The sequence below is a fragment of the Triturus cristatus genome, chromosome 1_1 (assembly GCF_964204655.1).
Source record: "Triturus cristatus chromosome 1_1, aTriCri1.1, whole genome shotgun sequence".
NCBI classification, from domain to species: domain Eukaryota; kingdom Metazoa; phylum Chordata; class Amphibia; order Caudata; family Salamandridae; genus Triturus; species Triturus cristatus.
In genome coordinates this window covers 1,280,869,620-1,280,887,845 of record NC_140579.1, presented here as the reverse complement: position 1 = coordinate 1,280,887,845, position 18,226 = coordinate 1,280,869,620, and the positions used below count along the sequence as shown (strand labels likewise).

The 18,226-nt window shown below is 46.2% G+C and overlaps 1 protein-coding gene across 12 annotated transcripts in view; it reads left to right on the top strand.

Annotated features, from left to right (window-relative positions):
• LOC146871964 (KAT8 regulatory NSL complex subunit 1-like) overlaps nt 1–18,226 on the top strand; it is a 1,874,485-nt gene that overhangs the window by 1,111,297 nt on the left and 744,962 nt on the right. For all 12 annotated transcript variants that reach the window (XM_085652540.1, XM_085652525.1, XM_085652531.1 and 9 more), the window contains exon 9: nt 17,343–17,528. In XM_085652540.1, the coding sequence (XP_085508666.1) occupies nt 17,343–17,528 (186 nt within the window). The remainder of the gene's footprint in view (nt 1–17,342; nt 17,529–18,226) is intronic.

Here is an 18,226-nt window from a genome sequence, read left to right as displayed (position 1 = left end):
ATGTCCGGCGGATTGCTACCACCGGCCCCGCGGTGGCGATCCCCGCACCATCCGTACCTGATTTACCCCCTGCCATATTAGCATGGCGGGGGTGCCACGGCAGACGTAGAGACCATCTGCCGCTTTTCCGCCAGCAGGAAATCGTTACGATTGCCTGCCGTGCGGATCTGGGGCACAATATGGTGGCTGTGCTGAGCATTTTTCAGGGCCTGAGGTAATTGCCTCGGGGTGTGGGGGCTGCACTTGGAGGGTACCTATGGTACCTCCCTACATTGCCATACACAAGATGGCAGGCACCGCCGAATGTGCCAGTCAGTGTGGTGGACGCATCCTAATTGGCCTCGCGGGCCCGCCGCATCTCTGGCGGTCGGTCCTGTTTTCCACTATGGGGGCGGGCGGACAAAGTCCGCCCACCATCTTAATGGAGCCCTTATTCCTTAGCACAATGCAATGCTATTCACTCACTCATCTAGCCATCAACTAAAAGTACGTATTCCATGGTCCATATAAATATGTAATCAAAGGCAAAGCAACACAGACTCTGAATTCCTGATAAAAGCATTAAAATGTAACAGTAGGCATTGATACCTCTAGGTTATTTGCAAAAAAGAATCAAGTCAGTTTATATTGGTAACGTGGTGTAGTGCAACATCATTCTTTAATTTCAGATAAGGATGAAACTACAATAGTCTGGGATTTGAAACTGACCCCCATTGCTTTTAGCAATGTTTATAAAACCACTAATTATCAGAAAGTAACAGTCTAAATTCAACAGCTTCATGTAAATAAAGTTTTACTGCAATAAATAGAAAAAAAGGTTAATTTGCATTAAAATATGTTTTAACACTGGGTTCTGCAGCTTTTCCTTTGAAATGTCTGTGCTTTCTGCTGCTAGCATGTATTCCTAGTGAGCAAAGTGTGTTTAAATGCAAAGTGTGTTTATGGCTGCAGTACCACCTCCTGCCTACAGGGACAGAGCTGAGCAAAAATATAAACACACTTTATGAAACACAGGTCCCCACAAGGCACTTTTTAAAAAAGTTGTAAAAATTGACAGATGTTTCTGAAGTCGTTTTTTTGTCATTTAGAAGACATTGCCTTGTGGGGACCTGGGTTCAGGTCCCCACAGTGCAATCAAGTCCCCACAGCGTGAGTGTGTCATCATACCCAAGTCCCCACAAGGAAGGAAGGACAGACAGACAGACAGACAGACAGACACACACACACACACACACACACACGTTCGGAGTCACAACCGCACCACGAGTATTCACCAAGTGCCTAGCAGTGGTGGCAGCACATCTGCGAAGACAACACATTCATGTCTTCCCATACCTAGATGACTGGTTGATACAAGCCACTTCATACAATCAGTGTGCACAACACACACACACACCACCATCAAGCTACTTCATCAGCTGGGCTTCACGATAAATCACAAAGTCCCATCTCCAACCATCCCACATAAAACAATATCTAGGTGCCACTATAGACACCTCAAAAGCGCTCGCCTACCCCAATCCTGCCAGAATTGCAAGCATTCAGGCTCTACGCACAAAATTCATAGCACAACACTCCCTTCCAGCTCGGGTGTTCATGCAACTAATAGGGATGATGGCCTCTTGCATCTTCATAGTACCTCACGCAAGACTCCAGATGCGTCCTCTCCAAGAGTGCTTAGCGCACCAATGGAACCAGGCCCAGGGTCAATTAACAGATCTGGTGTTGGTAGACGGTCGTACCCATCGCTCTCTGCAGTGGTGGACCACCACAAACCTTTCCAAAGGTCGACCGTTCCTGGACCCGGTTCCACAGATAGTACTAACAGACGCACCGCTATCCGGCTGGGGAGCTCATCTATTACATCTCACCATGCAAGGCAAATGTACACCCCAACAGAAGCTACTCCATATCAACCATCTGGAGTTACTAGCGATCTTCCTAGCCCTAAAATCTTTTCACACACACATTTTGGGCAAAGCAGTCCTAATCCGCACAGACAACATGACAGCCATGTATTATATTCAAAAACAAGGCGGCACACACTCTCCACAGCGCTCTCAATTAGCACAGAGCATATGGAGATGGGCCATACCCCGGAAAATCTTTCTCCTAGCTCAACATGTCCCAGGAGTACAAAACACTATAGCAGATCTACTCAGCAGACAAACACAACAACTCCACGAGTGGGAACTTCACCCGCAAGTTCTTCACCCATACTTTCAAATGTGGGGGCATCCACAGATGGACCTCTTCGCCACCCATGATAACAAAAAATGCCCAAGCTTCGCCGCCAGATACCCACACCAATTGTCCAAAGGCAATGCGATATGGATGAACTGGTCAGGCAGATTTGCGTACGCTTTTCCGCCTCTTCCACTCATTCCACTAGTAGTGCGCCAACTACAACAGCACTCCCTCATACTAATATTAGTAGTGCCGACTTGGGCCAGACAACTATGGTATACCACACTGCTGGAACTATCGGTAGTACCGCATCAAAAATTACGCCTCTCTCCACACCTCTTAACCCAGAACCATGGAGAGATCAGACACCCGGACCCAGCTCAGCTCAACCTTGCGATCTGGCTCCTGAAATCCTAGAATTCGGGTACCTAAATCTTCCTCCTGACTGTATGAACGTCATCAAAGAAGCTAGACGCCCTACCACTAGAGCGTGCTACGCTGCCAAGTGGAATCGTTTTGTTATCTATTGTCATAACACCATCAATCCACTAGATGTGTCCATTCAACACGTCATAGGCTACTTACTCCACCTACAAAGGTGCAATCTAGCCTATACGTCCATTCGCCTACACCTCGCAGCCATAGCAGCTTACCTCCTTTTGAACCCCTACACAAATGTGAACTTCAATTCCTAACATGGAAAACCGCTTTTCTTGTAGCCATCACTTCCCTCAGAAGGGTCAGTGAGATACAAGCATTTACTATTCAAGAACCTTTTCTACAAATGCACCTCTCCGTACCAACCCAAAATTCATCCCCAAAGTCATTTCTCCTTTTCACCTAAACCAATCTGTAGAACTACCAGTATTCTTCTCTCAACCACAAACTGTTGCAGAAAGAGCTCTTCACACACTAGATGTCAAACGAGCCTTACTCTACTACATCGAGAGAATACAACCTTTCCGTAAGACCAAACAACAGTTTCTTTCTCTTCACCACACAAGGGCAACCCCATCTCCAAGTCGGGGATAGCTAGGTGGATTGTCAAATGTATTCAAATTTGCTACCATAAAGCAAAACGAACGCTATCCGTTCCCCCTAAAGCCCACTCTACACGTAAAATAGGGGCTTCAATGGCTTTTCTAGGGAACATACCATTAGATGATATCTGCAAAGCAGCTACATGGTCAACACCGCACACTTTCACCAAACACTATTGTGTAGATGTGCAAACTAAGCAACAAGCTAGTGTGGGCCAGGCTGTACTCAAAACATTATTTCAAACCACTGCAACAGATACGGGTGGTCGCCGCTAACGGTGGGTACTGCTATATAATCTATGCACAAGTGTGTAATCTGCAGCTCATATGCCTCAAACAGAATATGCTACTTACCAGTATGCATCCGTTCTTGGCATGTAGAGCTGCAGATCTACACACGCCCACCCGCCTCCCCGGCTACCTGTATCTGTTCCATCTTATCTTATTTAGATAACACACACATGGGCATCTTCACTGTTATTACTACGCTCCATCTTTCCCTGCTGGCGAAAAACAATCTGAGGATGGAGCCGAAGCCCATGCGCAATATGATCCAAGAGAGGAGTCACCGAACTCGTGACTTCCAAAGACTTTCCAAGAGGAAAAACAAACTGCAAACATCCGGGCCCAACATCAGATGGCGATCTATGCACAAATGTGTAGATCTGCAGCTCTACATGCCAAGAACAGATGCATACTGGTAAGTAGCATAGTCCTTCCTCCATAGGATAAAATTGACAATTTTCTGCTAACAAGTTTTTGTGTGGAGTTTTGAAATCTAAAAATGTTCCTTTAAAAAATCGCACAAATAACCAAAACCTATTTACTCACCTGTTTACAGAATATGTCCCAGTGCTGAATCCAGGCATCCAGCACTGAGTAATAAAAGTAATAAAAGTAACATACAAAGTAACTTACCTGCATTTTACTGAAAAAACCTATTCATTTCAATGCAGTTTTTCTTCCCAAAAACGACTAAGTGTGGAGTTTTGAAATCTAAAGATATTCTTTCAAAATCCTGCGAATAATGAAAACGTATTTACTTACCTGTTTCCAGTTAATGTCTCAGTGCTGAATTTAGGTATCCAGCACTGAGGTTGAAAAGTAACAGCCTGCAATTTACTGAAAAAGCCTATTCATTCTATTGTACTGTATTTGCTATGTGTTGCAACCTACAGCATTCCCTGTAAATCAAACAAAGTACAATTTCCATTGCATTTTCAAACTGTTTCTTCAATCAGCAACTTATTCCTGTAAAGTATTTTATGGTTACCTGTGCCAGGCTTGCTTCGTTCTAAATTAAACAAAAGTATATTTTTTATACAAAAACAATTGGCCTAGAGTTCGGTTATCGAGTGTGTGAATTCATTTTCTGACTGAGTGTGTACATCAAATGCTTAACACTGTCCTCTGATACTGCATTACTGCTCGACCACTAGACGAATAGAGAGTAAGGTTCTATCCAACTTTAACCTCTGCCTACCTCTGGGGTCACCTGGACTCTATACACACTATACCTCATTTGGTGTAGTATATATAGAATCAGTTTCCTACAGCTATGTACTATATACAAAATCAAGGGGGGACCCACTCTCCAACTGTCACGTCTAGCACAAGCCATTTGGAAATGGGCTATACACCACAAGATTTATCTCCTGGCAGAGCATCTTGCAGGAGTAAGCAATAAGATTGCAGACCTCAGCAGGCAAAGGCATCAAATCCACCAGTGGGATCTCCATCCACAAGTTCACCTCCTTCCAGGAATGCAGATTTCCTCACATAGACCTGTTCGCCACAGCACAAAATGCCCAAGCTTTGCCTCCAGGTTCCCACACCCGCTCTCCAAAGGCAATGCCCTATGGATGAACTGGTCAAGGATATTTGCTTACGTTTTTCCACCTCTCCTACTCATTTCGCTGGTAGTTCAGAAGCTCAGGCAAACATACCTCACACTGATTCTCATAGCTCCCACATGGGCACGTCAACCCTGGTTCACCACCCTGCTGGAGCTGTCAGTAATTCCATACCAAAAACTGCCTCTCACCTCCAGTCTCCTCACTCAGAGCGATGGAGAAATCAAGCATCCAAATCCTAAAGAACTCAACCTAGCGATCTGACTCCTGAAGTCATAGTTTGGTTATTTACAATTGCGACCAGACTATATGAATATCCTAAAAGAGGCTGGAAAGCCTGCTACTAGGGCATGTTGTTCATCAAAATGGAAACGATTTATCTATTGTAACAATAACAATATCAGTGCTCTTGATGCTTCTGTGCAGAACATCATCCGTTATCTGTTACAGTTACAGCAATCTGGGCTTGCCTACACATCCATTAGCTTTTATCTAGCAGCAGTGGCTGTATACTTACAAAACAGACAACATTTATCTCTATTCTGAGTACCAGTCATTAAAGTCTTTATGGAAGGATTAAAAAGTGTTACCACCAAGAGTCCCACCTGCACTATTATGGAACTTAAACATAGTCCTTACAAGGATAATGTTTTGAACCAATGCACAGGTGTCAATTACAATTCCTCTCATGGAAGGTTGGTTTTCTCTTTGCAATCACTTCACTAAGGAGAGTTGGTGAACTCCAGGCATTAACTATACAAGAGCCCTTCTTTCAGCTGCAGAAAGACAGAGCGGTTCTTCGAACCAATCTGAAATTTCTTCCTAAAGTAGTTTCTGCTTTTCATATCAATCAGTTGAGTTACCGGTGTTCTTTTCTCAATCTGATTCTGTAGCAGAACGAGCTTTACATATACTTGATGTTAGAAGAACTCTACTATATTAGGGAGAAATAACAAAAGAATTCTGCAAAACAAAGCAGCTTTTTGATGCTTTTTCGCCACCACACAAAGACAATCCCATATCTAAATCGGGCATTGCAAGAGGGATCGTAAAATGTATCCAGACATGTTATGTAAATGCGAAAAGAACTTTGCTACTACCCCCTAGAGCACATTTCACTTGCAAGAAAGGGACTACTATGACTCTCTTACGCAATAGTCCCCTAGCTGATGTCTGTAAAGCAGCAACTTGGTGTACACCGCACACATTCACCAAACACTATTGTGTAGATGTGTTAACAAGGCAACAAGGTAATGTAGGCCAATCAGTACTTAAAACATTGTTTCAAACCACTACAACAGCTACAGGTTAGCCACCGCTTTGGGAGTATACTGCTGTATAGTCTATGGAAAGCATGTGAGCTACAGGTCCCATGTCTCGAACGGATAATGTTACATACCCAGTAAGCATCTGTTCTTAGCACATAGAGCTGTATATTCACATGCGCCCACCCACCTCTCCAGCTACCTGTAGTTGTTGCAGTTCTCACTTTACATACATACGCATGGACATCTCTATTCTACTCCTACTAACCCCATTCTCACCCTCTGTGGGATAACAATCGAGTCGGTGCCTATGCACACTATGACCGAAAGGAGGAGTCACCTTACCTGGTGACTGGAAAGACTTCTTCAAAGAAAAACAAGTTGCAAACATTCGGACCCAACAGATGGCAGAAGTATGCAAAGCAGGTGAATCTACAGCTATACATGCCAAGAACAGATGCTTACTGGGTAAGTAACATTATCTATGCAGAGCCAGCTTCCTACAGTAAGGGATTATCTACCTTTACCTCTTTCTACCTTTGGGGTTCCACTGGACTCTGTGCACACTATACCTTACTTTGGTATAGTATATACAGAGTCAGCTTCCTACAGGCAGTATTACTGTGCAGGTTCTAAGAGCACCTCCCCAGATTTGAGTTCTTACTAATGGCAGCAATAGCAACCCTATCAGTCTTTCTCCTCTGGAGGTTACACAAGAGGGAGGGGTGGGGGAAGAGTTAACAGCAAAGGAAAAGCCAAAGGAGGTTCCAGTAAGCAAGCCTCTATCACTACAAAACATTGCCTCCCTACAACTCCCACCCAACCACTTAATATCTGTTGGGGTGAGAATCAAATATTTCCTGCCAAATTGGCTAGAGAACAATAAAGACAAATGGGTTTTAGCCATAGTTTAACAGTTACTTGCTAGAGTTTGTCCTACCCCAACATACCACCTCGCACCACCGCAAGGATCACATAAACCTTCTATAGAAAGAAGTGCATACCCTCCTAGAGAAGGACGCTACTGAACCTGTCCCCTCAACACCAAGGAAAGGGGGGTTTATTGCTTGCACTTTCTTATCCCGGAAAAGGATGGCTCCTCAGACCAATTATCAATCTCCAACCTCTAAACTCGTATATATATATAGTGGTGGAAGACTTTCACATGAAGACCCTTCAGGGCATCATACCTCTGCTGCAGCAAGGAGACTTCATAACTGCATTAGACCTGAAGGATACAGATTTCCACATGTCCAGCTACCCAACCCACTGACACTACCTGCACTTTATGGTAACTGTGCCAGCCAAGTCGAGTCTTAACAATCGGCACAACGACCACTCCATGGGTCTTTACCAAATGCTTAGTGGTTGTGATAGCACATTTAGGACGATGGGGGCATTCACATTTCCCCCATGCTAAGATGATTGGCTGTTAAAGAGCTCAAGAAAACAATGCCTCACCCATTCGCAAACAGTTATTTCTCAACTACACACTTTATTTAGGTTTTACCATAAAAATCGCCAAGTCATATCTTTTCGCTCTGCAGATTCAATACTTTTTGTTGTCAACGCTCAATTCAAGCCTACCCCAGCCAGCAAAGTGTAATGGCTTTCCAACAAGCTTGTCCCTCTTTTTCAACCAAATCATCATTTACCAGTCAGAATAGTTATCTGACTACTCTGCATAATGGGTTCATGTATCGTCATAGTTCCCCATGCTAGGCTGCATACACATCTGCTTTATCACTGACTTGCTGCACAATGGTCCCAACAGGAGTGTCCAATAGAGGATCCAATGTTTGCAAAGGCCAGTGTTCCTCACTCTTTGCAGTGGCGGAAAAGCAACATCCGGGTGTAGGGCTGACCTTTTGAAAGCCCTTTATCACAGGTCACCATCACCATGAACGCATCAAAATCAGGATGTAGGTCGCATCTCAATCTCACAGCAGTACAAGTGTTATGGACACAACAGCAGCAGAGCTGCCAAATCTGCTATCAAGAACTCCTAGCAATCTAACTAACCCTCAAAGCCTTCCTCACTTGGATACAAGGCAAGGTAGTGCTAGTCCGAACAGACAACATGACAGCGATGTACTACCTTTAGAAGAAAGGCGGCACCCACTCTTTGCCTTTCTCTTCAAACTCGTACAATCCGGAGTTAGGCCCTTTGTCACTGCACCCACTTGATAGCGGGTGTGGACAGTGACCTAATTATCAGGTCAAACCAAGAGGTCCACAAATGGAAACTCAGTCCCAAGTACTAAACCGCTACTTCAAACACTAGTGAACTCAACAGATAGACGTTTTGCCACCCCATTGAATGCAAAATGCCTAAAGTTCGCCTCTAGGTTCCCACATCCACAGCAATGCCATATAGATGAACTGGTCAGGGATATTTGCTTAGACTTTTCCACTTCTCCCACTGGTGATGGGGAATATGCAGTCAACATCAGGCACTCGTCGTTGTACCTCTCACATGGGCCAGACAGCCCTAGGTTATCTAATTGGGCAACTAAGTCCTGAACTGTTAACTGACTATACCTCTAGACCTAGATTGAAGTAACCTTTTATTGAAAGCCTTACCGTTATAAGTGCTTGAGTCAATATAGCGACGTCCTCGAGCAAAGCTTAAGGAGAGGGAACTGGGTTAGGAGCCTGTAGACAACTGTTACATTCAATTAAGTGCTGCCATCAGTTCAATATTTAAATAGGAAAATGCCCTGAGGTAGATGACTCAGTATATCAAGGCCACTCCTTTCCTTGGTTATCTAGGTATATCTTTTTTGTACAGCTATTCAAATAGTAATTGGGGCTATTGTCGCAAGAGTTTTATAGTTCTATATATAAGGAAAAAAAATTCGTAGACTGCTTTGCAACATAGTTTGTCAATTCAGTGTTCTCTGTCACAGTCAGTTCCCTGCTGGAAAGGGATGTTTGCTTTGGAACTTTAATCATGCTTCATTCAGGAAAGCCCTAAAATTACATATTTTGCACTATGAGTACTATGTTGACTTTCCTTCACTGTGCAAGGGCTTAAAATAAGAACTAAGTGGGAAGGCTTTACAAATTCGCACTGGGCGAAGCAGTTGCGGCGTCAGCAGTTAACTGCCGTGAGGTAGGGGTCCCTCAGGGACCATCCATCAGCCCTACATTATTCAATATTTAGGTCACAGAATTGGTCACTTTGGTCAGACCTTTTGACTTGTCTCTGAATTCCTATGCTTACAACACTCATAGTCTTGTCAGCCTCCAAAAATGGCACAGAAGTCTCTGCTCCTTTCCATGACTGCATGCGGGCTGTCAGTCTATGGATGAGTAGACATTGCCTGAAACTCAATTCAGATAATACTGAGGTAGTACTGTTTGAAAACCTCTCCACAGCCTGGTCCCCTTCTTTGTTGCCTGATGAATTGCCGCCCTTCTGCCACCCTCAATTGCGGGAACCAAGGCTAAAAATTAAGAGTGCTAATTAATGGAAAGCTCAAAGCAGCAGATCAATGCAATGGTCTCTTCTAGCTTTTATGTTCGAGGCATATGAGCTGCAGATCACACACTGAGGATAAGATCGCCATCTGGTGTTGGGCTCGGATGATTGCAGGTTGTTGTTGTCTTCGGAAGAAGCCTTTGGTCACGAGGTTGGTGACTCCTCCCCTGGACAACAGTGCGCATGGGCATCCACTCCATCGGCAGATTGTTTTTTTCCGCCATTGGGTTCGGATGAACTTTTTTCCGCTCCAGCAGAAAACTTCCAGCAATCGATTTAACTCTTTAATCTTCATTCCATCGACGTCGACATCAACTCGGACCGGTTCCGGAAGCGGCTGATGGACAGGACACCCTTCAAAAAATGCCCCCAGTGTGGAGCGAAGTTCCCCCACAGTGACCACCACGAGGTTTGCAACCTCTGCCTGTCGCCGGAACACAACGAGTCCACCTGTCCAGCTTGTTCCGCTTTCCGTTCGAAGAAGACCCTCCGGGACCGAAGAGCTCGACGCCATATTATGGCCAAACCAGCTCCAGAACCGGAGGACATCTTTGCTCAAGATGTTCCCGAAGACGACACCGAAGATCTCGAGATCGTGTCTGAGGACGACGATTCCGATGACCTCATCACTCCAGGGCAGCGTGTGAGTACCACCCCCCCTGCCCCTGCCCCATCCAAAAAAGCATTGGTCAAGACTCCGCCAGCTGGGCCCAGTCGCGACCGGAAATCCTCTTCAGAAGCCCCGCCCTCGGGCCCGGATCCGAAGACATCTAAGCCTGTGGGTGGCTCGGGCTCGAGCAAACCTCACCTGATTGTGCCTTTAACACCCTCGGCACCCAAACACCCACTGTCGGCACCCAAACAGGCTCCAAGACCGAAATCTCCTTCGGCACAGAAACGTTCCTCGGCACCGAAGTCTCCACCGGCACCGAGACGTTCTTCAACATCGATGCCTGAAAGTCCATCGGCACCGAAACCTCAGTCGGCACCGAAACCTCAGTCGGCACCGAAACCTCAGTCGGCACCGAAAACTCAGTCGGCACCGAAACCTCAGTCGGCACCGAAACCTCAGTCGGCACCGAAAACTCAGTCGGCACCGAAAACTCAGTCGGCACCGAAAACTCAGTCGGCACCGAAAACTCAGTCGGCACCGAAAACTCAGTCGGCACCGAAAACTCAGTCGGCACCGAAAACTCAGTCGGCACCGAAAACTCAGTCGGCACCGAAAACTCAGTCGGCACCGAAAACTCAGTCGGCACCGAAAACTCAGTCGGCACCGAAAACTCAGTCGGCACCGAAAACTCAGTCGGCACCGAAAACTCAGTCGGCACCGAAAACTCAGTCGGCACCGAAAACTCAGTCGGCACCGAAAACTCAGTCGGCACCGAAAACTCAGTCGGCACCGAAAACTCAGTCGGCACCGAAAACTCAGTCGGCACCGAAAACTCAGTCGGCTCCGAAAAATCCATCGGACCCGAAAAAATCGTCGACGCCAAAAACTGCGTCCCCGCCGAAAAAAGCTCATAAAGACCCGAAGCGGACGTCACAGACACCACCTTCGGAGCCAGATGAACTTTTTCGACCAGATCCTACTCAGAAGCGGATCTACATCAATCCTAACACGGGACATGTGACTGCCATCCCATATAAAAAGCGGAAGCTGGACACTACACCTCCCCCAGCTCCCATACGGAAAAAGGACTGTGCTACTTCACCACTTCGTCCTTCCTCTCCTGTTTTACCTCCTAACCCGTCCCCCCCTCCTCCTCCTGATTCTCCTTTACCTTTACCTTTACCATCTCCCTATCATTCACCTCCTCCACAGGATGATAATGATGACTTAGGGGGAGGGGCGGACCCTGATTTATTTAATGATCCTGTTGATCCAAACGACCCTTTTACGTTCCCAGACCCAGCACCCATGGATGACTGGTCTTATCCTATACCTGACATGCCTGACCCCACTACCTACCCCTCCAAGCCCTCCCCTCCTGATGACCACCTAGGGTTCGGCCAACTTATAAATAGGGCAGCAACATTCCACGGCGTTACAATGCATAGACACGCCCTTGAAGAGGACTTTCTCCTTGATACCTTTGAGCAGTCACAAAAGACTGTTCACATACTGCCCATGATCAAAGGGGTTATAAAGCATGCTACTGAAGTCTTTAAGGACCCTGTTCGAGCTAGGGTTCTCAACCCACGCATCGAAAAAAAGTACCGACCAGCCCCGCAAGACCCTGCATACATTAAGGCCCAGCTCCCTTTAGACTCCCTAGTCGTATCAAATGCCAGGAAGCGCGCTAACTCACAGACAACTGGAGAAACGCCTCCCCCAGACAAAGAGTCTAAGCTTTTAGAAGCCTCGGGCAAACGGGTCGCCGCGCAGGCGGCTAACCATTGGCGTATTGCGAATACCCAGGCCCTGTTAGCCAGGTATGATAGAGCGCATTATGACCAACTTGAGGACCTTATGCAACATCTGCCTGAACCTTTTAAGTCCCAGGCCTCTGACCTCATCCAAGAAGGCAAATTAATATCTAATGCCTCCATTAAATGCGCCTTAGATGCAGCAGACACTGCTTCTAGAGCGGTCAATACTAGCGTCTTACTCAGACGACATGCCTGGCTCCGTATTTCCGGTTTTAAACCGGAGGTTCAAACCGCAATTCTAGCTCAACCTTTCAACCAAGAGCAGCTATTTGGCCCTGCAGTGGATACTGCATTAGAAAAAATGAAAAAGGATAATGAAACTGCCAAGTCTATGGGAGCACTGCAGTCTCATCAAAACCGGGGTTCCTTTCGTCGCTCCTTTTATAGAGGAGGCTCCAAAAACACATCAACTGAGACCACGTCCACCTTTAAAAATTCTGGACAAACATCCCCTAACAGAGGTTATTTCCGGGGAGGTTATAGGGGAAACAATAACAAAGGTCGAGGGCGGGGCAACAACAACAACACCCGCACCTCACCAGCCACCAAACAGTGACTTGCCACCACTCCCCCCAGACCATTCCACTCCGGTCGGGGGGCGACTCCAACAATTCCTGCCTGTCTGGACTTCCATCACCACAGACAGGTGGGTAAGACAAATTATCCAGTCTGGCTACTGCCTCGAACTCATACAATCCCCCCCAAACATACCGCCCAAACAACGTCCAATGTCCTCGCATCATCTCTCTCTCCTCAAACAAGAAGTTCAATCCCTGTTACAAAAACATGCGATAGAACCAGTCCCCCTTCAACATCAGGGAAAAGGGGTATATTCTCTATACTTCCTCATTCCCAAAAAGGACAAAACACTAAGGCCCATACTGGATCTCAGACTACTAAACCAGTATATACATTCGGATCATTTTCACATGACCACTCTCCAACAAGTCCTCCCACTTTTACAACAGGGAGACTTCCTCGCCACATTGGACCTCAAGGACGCATACTTTCACATCCCTATGCATCCCGCTCACAGAAAATATCTACGATTTGTGGTAGATGGGCAACACTATCAATTTACAGTTCTCCCATTCGGAGTAACAACAGCACCCAGAGTGTTCACCAAGTGCCTAGCAGTCGTGGCAGCGCATCTCAGAAGACAACAGATCCATGTCTTCCCCTATCTGGACGATTGGCTCATAAAAGCCAATACATACCAAAAATGCGTTCTCCACACTCATCGCACGATTCAAACTCTCCACGATTTGGGATTCACTATCAACTACCCCAAATCCCACCTACAACCTTCCCACTTACATCAGTATCTAGGAGCAACCATAGATACATCCAAAGCCATTGCCTATCCCAGCACAGCCAGGATAGCCAGTATACAAAATCTCATCTCTCAATTTCAAAATCATCCATCTCTTCCAGCAAGAGTGTTCATGCAGCTCCTAGGCATGATGGCGTCATGCATCTCCATAGTCCCACACGCACGACTTCAAATGCGTCCCTTACAGGAATGCTTAGCACAACAGTGGAACCAAGCTCACGGACAACTTACCGATCTGGTGTTGGTGGACAGTCGCTCACTTCGATCACTGAAATGGTGGAACACCATCAACCTGTCCAAAGGGAGACCGTTCTTAGAGCCTCTTCCACAAGTTGTGCTAACTACAGACGCATCTCTCACGGGGTGGGGAGCCCACCTCCTTCACCATACCACTCAGGGCAGATGGACCAGCCAACAAAAACTGCTCCACATCAACCACCTGGAACTCTTAGCAGTGTTCCTAGCACTAAAATCCTTTCAAATTCACCTAAAGAACAAAACTGTCCTCATACGCACAGACAACATGACGACAATGTATTATATACAGAAACAGGGAGGGACACACTCTCTCCAACTGTCCCAACTGGCACAGCAAATCTGGAGATGGGCAATTCCCCAGAACATCTACCTGTTAGCAGAACATCTCCCAGGGATCCACAATCAAGTGGCCGACCTCCTAAGTCGCCACACACAACAGATCCACGAATGGGAACTACACCCCAAGGTTCTACTCCCCTTCTTCCAAAAGTGGGGACAACCAGACATAGACCTGTTCGCCACTCCCGAAAACACAAAATGCCCAACCTTCGCCGCCAGGTTTCCACACCCACAGTCGAAGGGCAATGCCCTATGGATGAACTGGTCAGGCAGATTTGCGTACGCCTTTCCGCCTCTCCCACTAGTTCCATTTGTGGTACGCAAACTGAAACAACAGTCACTAACACTAATACTAGTGGCTCCCACTTGGGCACGTCAACCGTGGTTCACCACACTTCTGGAACTATCTTTAGTTCCACATCAAAAGCTACGCCTCTCCCCGGATCTATTAACCCAGAACCATGGAGAAATCAGACACCCAGATCCTCAAACACTGAACCTAGCGATCTGGCTCCTGAGGTCCTAGAGTTCGGTTACCTCAATCTCCCTCCAGACTGTATGAATATCATAAAGGAAGCCAGACGACCTACTACTAGAGCGTGTTATGCCGCTAAATGGAAACGATTTGCCATCTACTGCGCTAATAATGACATACATCCATTGGATGCTTCCATCCAAAACATCATTTGCTATCTACTACACTTGCAAAGATGCAATCTAGCGTATTCCTCTATACGTTTACACCTAGCAGCCTTGGCAGCCTACTTGCAAAATAGGCAACACCTGTCCCTTTTTAAGGTACCAGCCATCAAAGCGTTTATGGAAGGTCTCAAAAGAATTCTTCCCCCAAGATTGCCACCTGCACCAGTGTGGAATCTCAATGTGGTTCTAACAAGACTCATGGGTCCCCCATTTGAACCTATGCACAAATGTGAATTGCAATTCCTAACATGGAAGGTAGCCTTCCTTATCGCAATCACTTCCCTCCGCAGAGTAAGTGAAATACAAGCCCTTACACTCGAGGAACCTTTCTTACAACTACACCGTAACAAAGTGGTTCTTAGGACAAACCCTAAATTTCTTCCAAAAGTGATTTCCCCTTTCCACCTTAACCAATCAGTAGAACTACCGGTCTTCTTCCCAAATCCAGACTCGGTAGCTGAAAGGGCCCTACATACCTTAGATGTTAAAAGAGCCTTGCTTTATTACATCGACAGGACAAAACCTTTTCGAAAGACAAAACAACTCTTTGTTGCTTTCGCGCCACCACACAAAGGCAACCCGATCTCCAAATCAGGAATAGCCCGGTGGATAGTTAAATGCATCCAAATATGCTACCTCAATGCTAAACGTACACTTACAGTTCCCCCTAGGGCGCACTCCACGCGTAAAATAGGGGCTTCTATGGCCTTCTTAGGCAATATTCCCTTAGAAGACATTTGCAAGGCAGCCACATGGTCTACCACGCATACCTTCACTAAACACTATTGTGTTGACGTGCAGGCCAAACAACAGGCCTCCGTGGGCCAGGCTGTCCTAAAAACTTTATTTCAAGCTGCTGCAACGGATACAGGCGACCACCGCTAAGGGGAGCACTGCTGTATAATCTATCCTCAGTGTGTGATCTGCAGCTCATATGCCTCGAACGGAATATGCTACTTACCAGTATGCATCTGTTCTTGGCATGTAGAGCTGCAGAGTCACACACGCCCGCCCGCCTCCCCGGGACCTGTATCTGTTCCAGCATCCGTCTTACTTAGACATTACACATGGACATCCTTTCTTTCTTTTCTATATACTCCATCTTTTCCCATCATGGCGAAAAACAATCTGCCGATGGAGTGGATGCCCATGCGCACTGTTGTCCAGGGGAGGAGTCACCAACCTCGTGACCAAAGGCTTCTTCCGAAGACAACAACAACCTGCAATCATCCGAGCCCAACACCAGATGGCGATCTTATCCTCAGTGTGTGACTCTGCAGCTCTACATGCCAAGAACAGATGCATACTGGTAAGTAGCATATTCCTTACTTGGGATAATTAAATAAAATCTTGTCCTTTACTCCTGTACACACCAAAAAGACTCTGATTACCACCTTAGTTCTTTCTAAAGTGGACTATTGCAGTGGCCTGTGTGAACATACAGGAAAATATCTCAAGCTTCAGACTGTACAGAATGCGGCGGCTAGGCTCCTCCTAGGCATTCCTAAATTCCAATCTGTCTCTTAACCCCTTCGCCGCGGCACGAATTCCGCCGTGGCGCTGGGGGGGGGTGCGGGGTGAGCGCGGCGCTGCCATGCTCATGCCGGAACCACGCCGTCCTGAGTCACGGGCGAGCTGTGCTCATGACGGCGTGGTTCCGTCATGACTCCGCCCACTTGCATTGATCGCCCGCACAGGCGGGGAATCAGTGACGCGTGGGCGGAGCGGCCGCCAACGGCCGCAGCATGACTGAAACACTCCGTCATGAGCACACGGCGCCCGTGGCTCATGACGGAGTGGTTCCGTCATGAGCAGGGAACGGGTTAAGGAAATTCTGAGACTACATTGGCTTCCTGTAATAAGCTGCGTCAAATTAAAAGCCCTCTGTACCGCCTATAAGGCTCTTCATGACACCAGCCCTCTGTTCCTTACAGTCCTTCAAATGACAAACCCCCAGTGGACCGCTGCGTTCTGCAGGGGCAAACAAAATGTTGGTACCTGAAAGGCAAACTGAGATTGCAGAAGCTTTACTACTGATACTATTAAGCTGTGGAATAGTCTACCTTGCCGTATCAGTGGCCTGACCACTTTGATCTACTTCAGGAAAGAGCTCAAAACTTGGATGTTTATTAACTAGGGTTCTCTTTCTTGCTCAGGAGAAGTCATTGCCAAGACAGCTTTTGGTAGATGTGCGCCCAATACATTTTTACAACCTAAAATGAAGGCAGAACTCTATTGGATGGCATGTCATACAGGGCATTGTGCATCAGCAATTGTAAACGTTTGTTTCCTTGTAACATGTTGACCTCCAGATCATATTTTCTTGTTCTGAAGACATTCGTACAGCATGTTAAGATGTAATATTTTCCAAACTTTATCTGTTTGACTTCTCTTGCCTTCTGCTACACTTATCTCATATCCCTCCTCCACCGGCTTATCCATTTTCAGAACTGTCTCATCACAAGATTCGACCAGACAAGTCACCAAGACAGCACTTGCATGATTTAGTGACTGTGTCCAAAGTTGAACGAACACCAGCACTAAGGCCGGAGCGGTCAGTCATCCCTTCTTCAGCTCACGACTGGAACTTCAGCAAGAAGCGACAGCGGGAGCACTCAGTGGAGAGAAGTGAAGGTAGGAATCAGTGGAATCCCAGTTTCCTGTTCTAGATCTGCTGTACCATAATTGAAACACTTTTATACAATAGTCTCGATAGCCATTCTTCTCATGTAACTCAATGGGAAACATTATCTACAGGGAGAGCCCTCTCCACCAAACTGCAGTAAAACATTGTTTGAAAGACTTGGCCTACTCAAGAATGCTTAACTAGAATATACTGCCTTCTGCTTTTAAAATTGCTTTAATGCTCCGACTAATAGGTGCAGATGGTAAATTTTACAGTTTTACGCCATTCCAGGTTATAACCCCTCCTTATATAGAAGTGACGTGGAAATGGGGGATTATTGGAAGGGGGTTTTTAATCATAATTCTTCAGTTTATTTGTTTTTCTGTGTAAGTGATACCCGATGAAGGACACAACTATTAAAATAGTTTTGGGGAACCACCGTTTGTGGGTTACCTCCTCGACCCTCTTCTTTGCATGCTGACACCCAAAACATTACAACAGTGTTTTAAAACCTGACTTGATAAGGGATCTTCATTGATATTCATAAACACTAAATATATATGCAATTGTAAAAAATAATTTCTTTAAGAGCATTGTTATAAAAGATTTTGAAAAGCTAAACTCTTTGAAGAGATGTTTGTATCCCCTTTCCTGAAAAGGACAAACTGAACAGGTAGACAACCCTGCCTAACTGAGAAAAACCCAG